General features: G+C 42.7%; 1 protein-coding gene across 1 annotated transcript in view; it reads left to right on the forward strand.

The window, feature by feature from the left end:
• LOC115192351 (BMP/retinoic acid-inducible neural-specific protein 3) overlaps positions 1-13747 on the forward strand; it is a 107173-nt gene that overhangs the window by 65000 nt on the left and 28426 nt on the right. The window contains exons 3-4 of the mRNA XM_029750747.1: positions 6137-6327; positions 6527-6711. Of these exons, the coding sequence (XP_029606607.1) occupies positions 6137-6327; positions 6527-6711 (376 nt within the window). The remainder of the gene's footprint in view (positions 1-6136; positions 6328-6526; positions 6712-13747) is intronic.

Genomic DNA, 13747 nt, shown 5'->3' on the forward strand with positions numbered 1-13747 from the left:
TCAAGGAGATTCTGTGCAAATGTTGACTTGCGGTAGTAGGTGACAATGTTAACGTCTTTGGAAACGGCTTTCATAAGGTTATATGCAGATTGAAGGCAATCTTTAATGATGAGCAGTATTGTGTGAGTATAGCAACGTTCATGCTGTGAAAAGTGAATTTCATCAAGGTGAATGGAACTTACAGGTTGCAGACCTTCTTCCTCTTCATCACCAGTATACTCTTATTTAGAGGATGTGTCATCTTCAAAATTAGCAAAAGAAGCAACCATGCACTTATAAAATTTTAAATAAATATTTTATTTTTTGTCCAACTTCGAGAGCAGAGTATTTGAGGGTATTTGAAATATGTTTTGGGAAAATGTGTTTAAAAGGGTTTCAAATACACTGCTCAAAAAAATTAAGGGAACACTTAAACAACACATCCTAGATCTGAATGAAAGAAATAATCTTATTAAATACTTTTTTCTTTACATAGTTGAATGTGCTGACAACAAAATCACACAAAAATAATAAATGGAAATCCAATTTATCAACCCATGGAGGTCTGGATTTGGAGTCACACTCAAAATTAAAGTGGAAAACCACACTACAGGCTGATCCAACTTTGATGTAATGTCCTTAAAACAAATCAAAATGAGGCTCAGTAGTTAGTGTGGCCTCCACGTGCCTGTATGACCTCCCAACAACGCATGGGCATGCTCCTGATGAGGTGGCGGATGGTCTCCTGAGGGATCTCCTCCCAGACCTGGACTAAAGCATCCGCCAACTCCTGGACAGTCTGTGGTGCAACGTGGCGTTGGTGGATGGAGCGAGACATGATGTCCCAGATGTGCTCAATTGGATTCAGGTCTGGGGAACGGGCGGGCCAGTCCATAGCATCAATGCCTTCCTCTTGCAGGAACTGCTGACACACTCCAGCCACATGAGGTCTAGCATTGTCTTGCATTAGGAGGAACCCAGGGCCAACCGCACCAGCATATGGTCTCACAAGGGGTCTGAGGATCTCATCTCGGTACCTAATGGCAGTCAGGCTACCTCTGGTGAGCACATGGAGGGCTGTGCGGCCCCCCAAAGAAATGCCACCCTACACCATGACTGACCCACCGCCAAACCGGTCATGCTTGAGGATGTTGCAGGCAGCAGAACGTTCTCCACGGCGTCTCCAGACTGTCACGTCTGTCACATGTGCTCAGTGTGAACCTGCTTTCATCTGTGAAGAGCACAGGGCGCCAGTGGCGAATTTGCCAATCTTGGTGTTCTCTGGCAAATGCCAAACGTCCTGCACGGTATTGGGCTGTAAGCACAACCCCCACCTGTGGACGTCGGGCCCTCATACCACCCTCATGGAGTCTGTTTCTGACCGTTTGAGCAGACACATGCACATTTATGGCCTGCTGGAGGTCATTTTGCAGGGCTCTGGCAGTGCTCCTCCTGCTCCTCCTTGCACAAAGGCGGAGGTAGCGGTCCTGCTGCTGGGTTGTTGCCCTCCTACGGCCTCCTCCACGTCTCCTGATGTACTGGCCTGTCTCCTGGTAGCGCCTCCATGCTCTGGACACTACGCTGACAGACACAGCAAACCTTCTTGCCACAGCTCGCATTGATGTGCCATCCTGGATGAGCTGCACTACCTGAGCCACTTGTGTGGGTTGTAGACTCCGTCTCATGCTACCACTTGAGTGAAAGCACCGCCAGCATTCAAAAGTGACCAAAACATCAGCCAGGAAGCATAGGAACTGAGAAGTGGTCTGTGGTTACCATCTGCAGAACCACTCCTTTATTGGGGGTGTCTTGCTTATTGCCTATAATTTCAACCTGTTGTCTATTCCATTTGCACAACAGCATGTGAAATGTATTGTCAATCAGTGTTGCTTCCTAAGTGGACAGTTTGATTTCACAGAAGAGTGATTGACTTGGAGTTACATTGTGTTGTTTAAGCGTTCCCTTTATTTTTTTGAGCAGTATAGTTCCCCAGGAAAGTCTTTGAAAGTATTTTTGGTAGACGATTTGATTTTTTCAAGTAACCATTCAAATATTTGAAAATACTAAAATAAGAATTTTAAATAACTAATACTAAATACATATGTATTTGTACCTAGGTCTGACACTCACACACACTAGTTGGAATCCCTGTTGCTCACATACTGCCAGGGGCCAGTGGTGGAATTGCCCAGCTAACCCGCCTGTATGTGTGTATGTGTGTGCGTGTGTCCTTGCTAACCTGCAGCGGAATCCATAACTGTCCATCAGAAATCCCCAGAAGCTTTGTGTCGATTACGGTTAAGCTCTCCTCCACTCCCTCGCTCCTTTATTCCCTTGTTCCCTCTCCCTCCCTCCCTTTCTCCCCCTCAGCTTAGTGGAAGGAGTACCAGTAATGGCCCCTCGTCATAGAGAAATCCGTCATGAAACAGGCCCTAATGAACTGATTCCTGTTGGCTCCTTTATTTTTTCACTTGTTTTTTCCTCTGGGGAAATTCTCATTGGTGAGAATTTGATTGACAGTTAGCCCGGACTCCTGGGGGGTTCTCTCCAGAAATAAATGAGTGTTGCTGTGTGTGTGCGCGAGTGTATATATGCGTGCATATCTGCATGTTGTAAATTCTATGACAGAACACCCAGTGTAATGGCAGTGTGTAACATCAAATCAGCATGCGTGCCTACACAGCACATATGAGATCAGAATTTTTACACTCACAGTGTTTTAATATTGTAGTTTGTAAAGCTTTATTTGCATATTTTCCAGCATGCCTTTCAAGTGAATGTGAGAGATACCCACCCATGACTGTGTTTGTAAGTGACAGAGACATGGTTGTTGCATTCAATAACTTCTATTCCTGAAGCCTTTACCAAGTAACTGCCTAAGTGAATGTGTTTGAATTAAAAGTAAACCCTTATGACTATACAGTATGTTTTGAAAGTATTCAGACCCCTTCATTTTCCCCACATTTTGTTACATTATAGCCTTATTCTAAAATGTATTAACATGTTTTCCTCATCAATCTACTCACAATACCCCATAATGAGAAAGCATAGACAGGATTTTAGGCATTTTTGAAAATGTATTCACAATAAAATCAGAATCACCTTATTTACATAAGTATTCAGACCCTTTGCTATGAGACTCTAAATTGAGCTCAGGTGCAACCTGTTTCCATTGATCATCCTTGAGATGTTTCTAAAACTTGATTGGAGTCCACCTGGGGTAAATTCAATTGATTGGGCATGATATGGAAAGGCACACAACTGTCTATATAAGGTTCCACAGTTGACGGTGCATGTCAGAGCAGAAACCAAGCCATGAGGTTGAAGGAATTGTCCGTAGAGTTGCACTTCTTCCCTAATATGGGTCTCAGTCACCTGGGGTCCAGAGAAGGGAGAAGTCAGACTTGTCTATCACATGTCCCTGGTGCTATGCAGAATATCAGATAGAGAAGAGGACAGGAGGGAACATTGTCTTCATATGTGAATGTGTCTTTACCTATTTTAAACTGTGTGAAGGGATGGCTTGATTAATGGGGAACCAATTACTTGTGTCCACAATGTTTGTGTGCCAGTTACTCCCTCCTTTGGCCTTGGGGAAGGTAAGGTCTGACACAAGATGTGTGGGGTAGTGTCTGGACAATTGTTCGTCACCTATCTTGGGATAGTGTATGACCCAGAGACTCACTCCCCTCAACACTTTACATTTGATTTATGCCATAGAATGAGTTGGTGTTTCTGTACTGTGAAGTACAAGGGACGAGATCAGAGCCTTGTCTTAGGGGCCAAACTCTGTACAATTAGAACAATCTTCATAACAAATGCTATCTGGCTGGGGGATACTCCTTTCTCATATATCAAGTCTCACCTTGTGACCCATTCCATGCATCTGTTGTTTGTCATGTAGACCAAGATGGTGTATCTTTGATATGAAATATATGTTTTATTACTTGTATCAGAGCTGCTCGCCACAACACTTGGGAGTGTTGAGTCGACCAGCCTCAATATTGTGGAAGCAATTGCTCTATGCTCCCTTATTAATAAGGTTTGAATAAAGTAATATCCTGATTGGTGATTGACCTTGTCTCCCCTCATTATTGATTAGAATTTCCATGACAATATACAATCCATGTTGTGACGACCCTCCCACTCTGTCTGCCGTATTCTCTCTCTTTGCTCTTGTTTCCTTATTAGGATGCCGGTGGGCGGAGCTGGGAGGGTCGTCAGCTACATGGGAAACACCTGGGCCCGGGTGTGTCCCATGATAAATAGATCTCTGCCACATTCATTGAAGAGACTCTCTCCATGTGGACACACTATGTTTATTTGTATATAGGTTACCTTAGTTAATAAATATATATTTTGTTATTCCTTGTCTCCATGTTCTCCCTTTTGTTACGAACTTTGAGCCGGTTCGTGACAATGTTTCAATTGTCTCAATTATTCTTTTACCTGTCTCCTCCCCATCATCTACTCTGATTGAAGTGGATTTAACAAGTGACATCAATATGAAATCATAACTTTCACCTGGATTCACCTGGTCAGTCTATGTCATGGAAGGAACTGTTCTTAATGTTTTGTATACTCTGTACATTTCATAATGACTTTAGTTATGGCCTAGTTATCCTCAACATTGTGGTCTGAAACTCTTGGCTCAGGGGCCACATCAGACCTCCAAGTCACAATAAGATGGTTTGTGAGTGATTAGTAATTCCAATCGGAATCCAGCCAGAGTAAGGATATCCAACAATTTGAATATTTTATCACCCACAACCTGTGTTCAAAATGACTGCTATTGTGAAGGACTTTACAAAAAAGACTACCTAAACCATCTAAATTGTAACAACCATCTCAGTAACAGGTGCAATTACAGATTGGATTAGTTCAGTTCAGATAATCAATGTTTATGCAGAAACACAGATATTAAAATACGTTTCTAAAAATCAACCTGCAACAAAGCATTCTGGGAAAATATGAACAAGACCCCTTCCACGTCTTTTTTTACTCAGGGTTAATGGAAATGAACTCAACACAGTTGAGTAACAACACCACATAATGTTGATTCCAAAGTGATTCATTTAACACTTTGTTTGTTCACCACGTGGTGTCAATTGCAATCCCACTGGTGTTAAAGCTGCAATATGTAACTTTTTGGGCGATCTGACCAAATTCACATAGAAATGTGAGTTATAGATATAGTTTCCTTGCTGTGGTGGAACACTCGCAACATGGACTGCTTATAATGGAATAATACACCTCAGCAGCACTCATGTCTGACAGCTTTACAATTATCCTTTCTTCTTTCCATACCAGGCTTGACCACTAAACACTGGTTATTATGGGCTATTTGAGCCACATGGTAATCTAGATAAAAACCGTTGGAACCCTGCTCTGCCAGCATGGATATCAAGACCCTTTATCCTCATCAGAGGGTCTTAGCCTCTACAGAGGACCCTTGAGAGCAGCTCATCAGCACTGTGTGTGTGTGTGTGTGTGTGTGTGTGTGTGTGTGTGTGTGTGTGTGTGTGTGTGTGTGTGTGTGTGCACTTGCGCCCTTTGAGCAGAATGTCTTCCCCAGTGATTACAAACCAGTCCAGCCGCAGGGCATCACAAGCCACTCTACACAACCGAGATTGCACCATTGTGTAAAAAGTGTTGGGGAAGGACAGTGTTTTCACGATAGGCACAGAGCAATTATCAGAACACACTGAAAACAGCATGGCACCATTCATCTTTTAGGAAATGGCACATAAAGATCCAAATGTCACCGGAGTTGCAGACATGATATTTTCCACCCAGCATGGCCCTCTGAATATGAGTCTTCTAATGCAGCCCAAGCTGTGTCGAACAGTATAATCCTATGTTTTATTCTTCTTTCAATACTCAAAGCACAGATAGACATTGGCCTCATCCTGGGGCGGGGCTAGGGCCTCTGCCGACCTTGAGATGGTCCACTCTTCATTTTGGCAGAGGGCACTGGGGTTGTGGGCTGGGTCTGGCTGTAACATGCTCTTGAGCCCTTTTTCTCTCTTTTCACTATGACTATGATAGAGGGTGTTTGCTAATGGAGTGTGCCCTGCCAGTGTGTGTGTGTGTGCATCCCTGCCTATGAGTTTGTTTGTGTGTGTGTGCGTACTAATGTTTGTGTGTGACATTGCAGGGAGTTTGGCCGCTGGAAGGTGAACAGCCTGGCTCTAGAGAGACAGGATAACAATGGTCTGGCTCTGCCTCTGGACCCCGAGTTCCTTCAGACCATAAGGCACCTGGGCAGACGGCCCAGCCTCAGCTCTATCACAGACAGCATCATCAGGAAGTACGGAACACACTTCCTACTCTCAGCCACCCTGGGGGGTAAGAATAATAAACCTTTTATTTATTGGTGTAATGATTGGAAGGCCTATTTCTTTCCACTCAATCTGTATGCTGCTGATTCTCAGCTTCAGAAACACATTCTCTCTGTGCTGTATAGGTGTCGTGTTGGATGTGGACTATTCCTGGCCCAGTTCTCAGTGCATATTCTGCGCCATTCTGTGCCCTTGTTTGTGTTTAGGGGAGGAGTCGCTAATGATCTTTGTGGACAAGCAGAGGTTGAGTAGGACAGTGGAGGCAAGCGAGGCCAATGGTACGGCCGTGACTCTGGAGGCACTCCACCAGCTGGCTGCATCCTACTTCATCGACAGGGAAGGCACCTTGCGCAAGCTGCACCACATCCAAATAGCATCCACAGCCATCAAGGTAACCATACAATGGTTAGAATAAATCTAGCAGTTTTGCTTTGCAGTTCCATCTGTGATGTGTGCTGTAGTTGTGTCTGTTGGCGCCAGGATGAAAGTTTCCTAAATAGCAGGATGTGTGTTTGATGTAAATATCATCAATCCATTCCATCTTTCATTCCCAGAGCCCACTAGCTGGGACCATCATTATTACTGAATAATGAGTCTGATCTTCTGAGTTTGCCCTTTGCACAGCAGGACGTTTGGCAGTTTCCATGTGAGCCTGTGATATATTTACATGTACCTGTGACAATGACAGGATTATCAATGAGGAATTTCCCTTGCACAGGCACCTTGTATTAAAGCGGTGTTTCCCAAATGGTAGTTTTGGACGAGCTGGTAAGCCATCCCAGCTAATTTAAGTTTATTTAAGTCATTGTATAAAACTACACTGCTGGACTGTTTTGTTCATAATGAGGCTTTGGGAACCACTGAGACGGTCGTCCCTAACAGAATTATACAGTGTTGATTCCTAACATTATCTGAGATTAATTAAAAACTCACTTGCTGTTTGAAAGCGTCCTTCCATTTATCATTTACTCATCCCAGTGCTATCCCATCATGGGCAACCACAGACAGATAAGGCATAGTCATTAAATTGAATTGGCAAAAGGACACATCATGGCTGCGTTGGAAGTGTCCTCGTGGACAAAGTGTTGCTAAAATCCTCTGATTAAGATGAATGGAGCAGAAGTCCTCAGAGTTGCATTTGTTGGGAGGCAGTTTCAGGTGACTGATGTGAAATATTCACAGCATCAGCAGGCTTTAATTCAGGCCATGGATTTCTACCTCACTAAGATGAAGATGGATGGCAAGAAAAAAGCGTCTCAGAGAGAGCACCGGACAATGGCTTTTAGAGATTTAAGAGGAGAAAACCCTGTAGCTACTGTATTTAATTTTTTAAAATTTTATTGCACCTTTATTTAACCAGGTAGGCCAGTTGAGAACAAGTTCTCATTTACAACTGCGACCTGGCCAAGATAAAGCAAAGCAGTGCGATTAAAAACAACAACACAGAGTTCCACATGGGATAAACAAACGTACAGTCAATAACAATAGAAAAGTCTATGTACAGTGTGTGCAAACGTAGTAAGATTAGGGAGGTAAGGCAATAAATAGGCCATAGAGGCAAAATAATTACAATTTAGCATTAACACTGGAGTGATAGATGTGCAGATGGTGACATGCAAGTAGAGATATTGGGGTGCAAAAGAACAACAACAACAAAAATAACAATATGGGGATGAGGTAGTTGGGTGTGCTATTTACAGATGGGCTGTGTATAGGTACAATGACCGGTAAGCTGCTCTGACAGCTGATGCTTAAAGTTAGAGAGGGAGATATAAGTCTCCAACTTCAGTGATTTTTACAATTCGTTCTAGTCAATGGCAGCAGAGAACTGGGAGGAAAGGTGGCCAAATGAGGTGTTGGCTTTGGGTATGATCAGTGAAATATACCTGCTGGAGCACGTGCTACGGGTGGGTGTTGATATGGTGACCAGTGAGCTGAGATAAGGCAGGGCTTTACCTAGATGACCTGGAGCCAGTGGATTTGGTGACGAATATGTAGCGAGGGCCAGCCAACGAGAGCATACAGGTCGCAGTGGTGGGTATTATATGGGCCTTTGGTGACAAAACAGATGACACTGTGATAGACTAAATCCAATTTGCTGAGTAGAGTGTTGGAGGCTGTTTTGTAAATGACATCGCCGAAGTTGAGGATCGGTAGGATGGTCAGTTTTATGAGGGTATGTTTAGCAGAATGAGTGAAGGAGGCTTTGTTGCGAAATAGGAAGCCAATTCTAGATTTAATTTTGGATTGGAGATGCCTAATGTGAGTCTGGAAGGAGAGTTTACAGTCTAACTAGACACCTAGGTATTTGTAGTTGTCCACATATTCTAAGTCTGAACCGTCCATAGTAGTGATGCTAGTCGGGTGGGCGGGTGCGGGCAGCAATCGGTTGAAGAGCATGCATTTAGTTTTTCTAGCATTTAAAAGCAGTTGGAGGCCACGGAAGGAGTGTTGTATGGTATTGAAACTCGTTTGTAGGTTTGTTAACACAGTGTCCAAAGAAGGGCCAGATGTAAACAGAATGGTGTCGTCTGCATAGAGGTGGATCAGAGAATCACCCACAGCAAGAGTGACATCATTGATATATACAGAGAAAAGAGTCAGCCCAAGAATTGAACCCTGTGGCACCCCCATAGAGACTGCCAGAGGTCCGGACAACAGGCCCTCCGATTTGACACACTGAACTCTATCTGAGAAGTAGTTGGTGAACCAGGTTAGGCAGTCATTTGATAAACTAAGGCTATTGAGTCTGCCGATAAGAATGCGGTGATTGACAGAGTTGAAAGCCTTAGCCAGGTCGATGAAGACGGCTGCACAGTACTGTCTTTTATCGATGGCGGTTATGATATCGTTTAGGACCTTGAGCATGGCTGAGGTGCACCCATGACCAGCTCGGAAACCAGATTGCATAGTGGAGAAGGTACGGTGGGATTCGAAATGGTAGGTGATCTGTTTGTTAACTTGGCTTTCTAAGATTTTAGAAAAGCAGGGCAGGATGGATATAGGTCTATAACAGTTTGGGTCTTGAGTGTCACCCCCTTTGAAGAGGGGGATGATCGCGGCAGCTTTCCAATCTTGGGGACCTCAGACGATACGAAAGAGAGGTTGAACAGGCTCTCAGGGGAGGGGGGGGGCTTGGGCAAGTTTCTGTGGGGGGTGCAGAGCTGTTGGCCAGGGTAGGGGTAGCCAGGTGGAAAGCATGGCCGGCCGTTAGAAAAATGCTTACTGAAATTATCGTAGATTTATCAATGGTGCCAGTGTTTCCTTGCCTCAGTGCAGTGGGCAGCTGGGAGGAGGTGCTCTTATTCTCCAGTGTCCCAAAACTTTTTAGAAGTGTAACACTCCAGGTAAAAATAAAGGGAATGTGAAAATGAAATAGATGAAGAGAGGAGGGGAAGTGGTGCCCCTACAATTACAGATGAGAGATGAATCATCGGTTCCATTTCAGTAATTTCTTCGAGAGCGCGCCCCATTTGTCAGCCCTTTTGGATATGAGTTAAGGTGTCTCACGCTGTCCGTAATAAATGGTGCTTTAACCTACCAGTGAGCATGGAACACTAACAGGAAACACTAAAAACACCAGGTGGACATAAATCAGGTGGTTTAAGTTTGATTTACAACTCAGGTCAATTTCTACTGAGGTGTATTACAATTAGCCTGAAAAACAACTAGCCATCGATGTGAGAAAGGACAAAGGAGTGTTTTTCACCCAATTTTCTGGTCTACTAGGATGTGGTGTTCAGTCATTCATGTCCTGTTATGGTTCATTTGTAGGAGAATTAAGAGAATTTGTTAGGCTGAGCTTTGGAACGCAAGATAAATCTAGTGAGAAATGACAGTAGCAGCAGTTCAAGATGTAGAACAGATTTGATGGGAAAACTGTAGCTATTTGAATATGTAAATGATAGAATAACACTAGTTTGTCAAGATAGTCAGAACACATCATCAAATACATAAAGAAAGGTATTATGATCATCAGACAAATGACTGTCATCACTGAATGATGGGACAACATAATTTACTTTAAGATTTTGCTTGTTGGCTAGACTAGCCCAGACCAGGGATGGGCAACTACAGTCCTCGGGGACAGAGTGTAACTTTCCCCCCATCCCTAGCAAACACAGTTGATTAAACTAATGAAACTAATTGCATTCTAAACTGAAGATCATGATTAGTTGATTATTGGTGTCAGGTTTGTAAGCTGGTGCTGGGACAAAAGTGACACCAATCAGGACTCCGGGGACTGGAGTTGTCCACACCTGGCTTAGACCGTACTTAGCGGCAGATGGCAAAGAGATGGTCTGATTGGCCCGTCTTTATTTGTTAAGGCTTGTGATTCAATTTCAGATAGAACCGTATAGAGCCAAGGGGTTCAAATGGGTTTATGCAGATCAAACTTACTCGTTTTTCCTTTTTTTCACTTTACTTTTTCAAAAATCTAACTTCACAGGCATATGAAGAACCATCTGAAGATATGTTACTGACTGATTTTTGACAAAATGTCAGAACCTTATAGTATCAAGGTCTCGATGTCCTCCCCCTCAAGAAAAAGGTACCCTTGGATGCAAAAACAAGAGTAACTTTTATTTTCTATCAAGGTCATAGAATCTTGGGGAAATGTACAAATTTAGATAAAGGTATGAGCTGTAGCCAGCTTCGCTTACCGTTAAACCTCTGTCTGGGTCGTCAGTCAAGCTTCTCAATCGCAAGCTGTGAGTAAAGTAACTTAAACGAGCTCGGTTTACTCTCTGTAATGTTGTCTGGTCAGAGCACCTGAATTATTAAGCTCTGAGAGAAGGTTAGCTGGCAAAATTTTTACTTCATGTAGAGTCAATCTGGCGACATCACAATCATGGCTAAATGTTTTCCTACTAATTATTTGCCTTCTTTTGAAATGTTATCATGTTTCAAAGCCAAATCCAAGTTGCAATGAAGTAGGCTAACCTTAGCTTGTTAAGGTAGCTAGCTAACATCAGCTATGCTAGCAATGATAGTGTGAGCCAGGAAAACAGTGGTTTTAAAACATCTTGCCGGAATCCTCAAAGAATGTCTAAACAATCATAAACACATCTAGGATGTAAATGAGGATATGCAGCGTTGACTAAAGTTATGCCTCAGTGATTAAAAACAGGCCGATTCTTTGTGGCGCTGTGAAAGAAGCAATTTCCAAAGAAGCGCCGGTCCTTATGAAACATTAATGGCATTCAATATTTTTCTAAACAGGTTGGAGTACAGGCCTCTTAATACCCATTGTTATTCAAATATATGACATCTCTGGCTCATTTACTGGCATTTTATGCTGCTTTTTTGGAATTATCCATTGGTTGAATTAACAAAAGGCATGAATCTTTCAGTTTCAATGCCTCTGCCTTAGTGGTAGTATAATAATATTAACGCTTGCATTTAGAAAATAATTGAGCTTCCAAGACACTTGAGGCAATGCACCATGCATATTAAAATATGAAAGGTTTGTTACTGCACTACTTTTGAGCACTTTTGCCGTTCTCCCTTAAAGCCATTAGCTATTCCCAAACTAGCGGTTAGCTAGTTAGACCTTTAAACAAGTCCCCAGTGGCAAGTCCCCAGAGGCATTTAAGACATCCTTGCCTGAATCAGAGGAAGAATGCATGCTTCATGAGTGAGTGAAAGAATGCTGGTGCTGACTAATAGTACTGCATGATGATGCATACGAGACACATCCCCTCCCAGGGCCGGCCCTAGCCTTTTGAGGGCCCTAAGCGAGATTTGGTTGGGGACCCCTCCAGCTCATGGGCAAAACATTTTAATGGCTCTACTCTTGATTATTTTCCCCTCTCTGGGGTAAGAAAAAGTAAATTTGCTGCAATTTGACAATTTCTTTCCATGGGGCGTACAGATATTGTATAAGTTAATATTTTAAAGCAAGTGTTCTGCAATTTTACTTTTTTCATAGGATGGAGAGAAAGTTTAGCAATTGTATAACTAATTTCATAATTCTACTCCTTTTGCCTTGGGGTGGAGAGAAATGTGCAATTTGTACAGCAAATTTCCTGAAATTCTACACATTTTGCCATGACTTATGCCATGTTAATATGATATCTTACGGAGAGTGACTAACAAAATCAATGGGGGCCCCCACGGGGTTCGTGCCCTTCGTGCCCGGTTGGTAATTCGGCCATGATTACTACAAGTTCAGATAGCTGGCTAGATTAATTTACCAATCTAAAAAAAAAAATTGACATGGGCTAATTGACAACTGCTGATGCACAACCACATCTTTAAATTGTACCTTGTGTATTCTACTATTCTAATTCTCAACAGTAAGTAGAGACCCCGACTAAGTTTAGTTTTTTTGTCGGCCCCCTAATGACCACTTATGTCGCTCATACCTGGGGCCAGCCCTGTCCCCTCCTAATCACATAACCAAGTAACAAACAAATTATTCCAGGAAAGCCTTTTAAGAGCAATCACCAGATCCATTAATTGTAGCTGTTAGAATTTCTGATAGTCAGCGTGATTTAATTGCACTCGATTATGGCATATTAATACAATCCCCCCTCTCTCTACCCACTCCCCATCTCCAATCCATCTCATTTAAATGTTTCAATTTGTATTCAGGCAATTTCCCAGTTAGTGACAGCGCCCAAAGCCCCCGTAAGTTACTGTCCATACTGAAATATACAAATCACTGTTTAGAGTTTTTTTTTTTTTTTTCAAAATCAATTTCTTATAGAAACGACTAAGTGTGCACATGCTCTGCTCCGCTGGGTCCTTGTTGCAGATGGTCTCATTGCTATGCATTGAAAACCCAGCTTTAGATTTGCATTCGGTCAATTTTCCCTTTAAGTCGGACATCTGTCTGTGTTAGAAATTAATCTGCCCATCCCTGTAGACACATCTGGGATTTTAATTAACTATGTCGAAGCATCAATAAAAAAAGAATGGAAATGCTGGCGATGGGCCTGCTAAAGTGCTGGTTCTTTTTTCTCGCTTTGTCTCGTTCTCTCTTTCTCCCCCTCTCCTTCTCCTTTTCAAAGTAACTCAAACCTCAATGTTGTGTAACTCAAACCTCAATGTTGAGTGACAATTTGAATGAACATCTTGTGATTATCATATTATGAATAACTGATACTTACGTCATGGATAAGGTTGGTCATGGTTCTGGTGTCTCAATACTTTGAAGGATAGAGACCTTTTGACACAGTTCAGTTTTTCTTTTTCTTTCTCGTGTCTCACCCTTCCCTATGTTTTTGTTGTTGTTCCTAGTGACCTTAAAGTAGGTGTCAAAGAAATCTGACTGTTCTGCCCACAGACGGAAAGGAAAAGGGTGTCCTTTCTGCTGGATATACAGTAGAATCACAGGTACTCATTAATCTACACTGGCAATGTAGTTACTTTTAAGGAGCCACTGGTGGAAGGGGAGAACCATTTTTAAGTGACAGGGAGGG

The sequence above is a fragment of the Salmo trutta genome, chromosome 4, assembly GCF_901001165.1.
Source record: "Salmo trutta chromosome 4, fSalTru1.1, whole genome shotgun sequence".
NCBI classification, from domain to species: Eukaryota; Metazoa; Chordata; class Actinopteri; order Salmoniformes; family Salmonidae; genus Salmo; species Salmo trutta.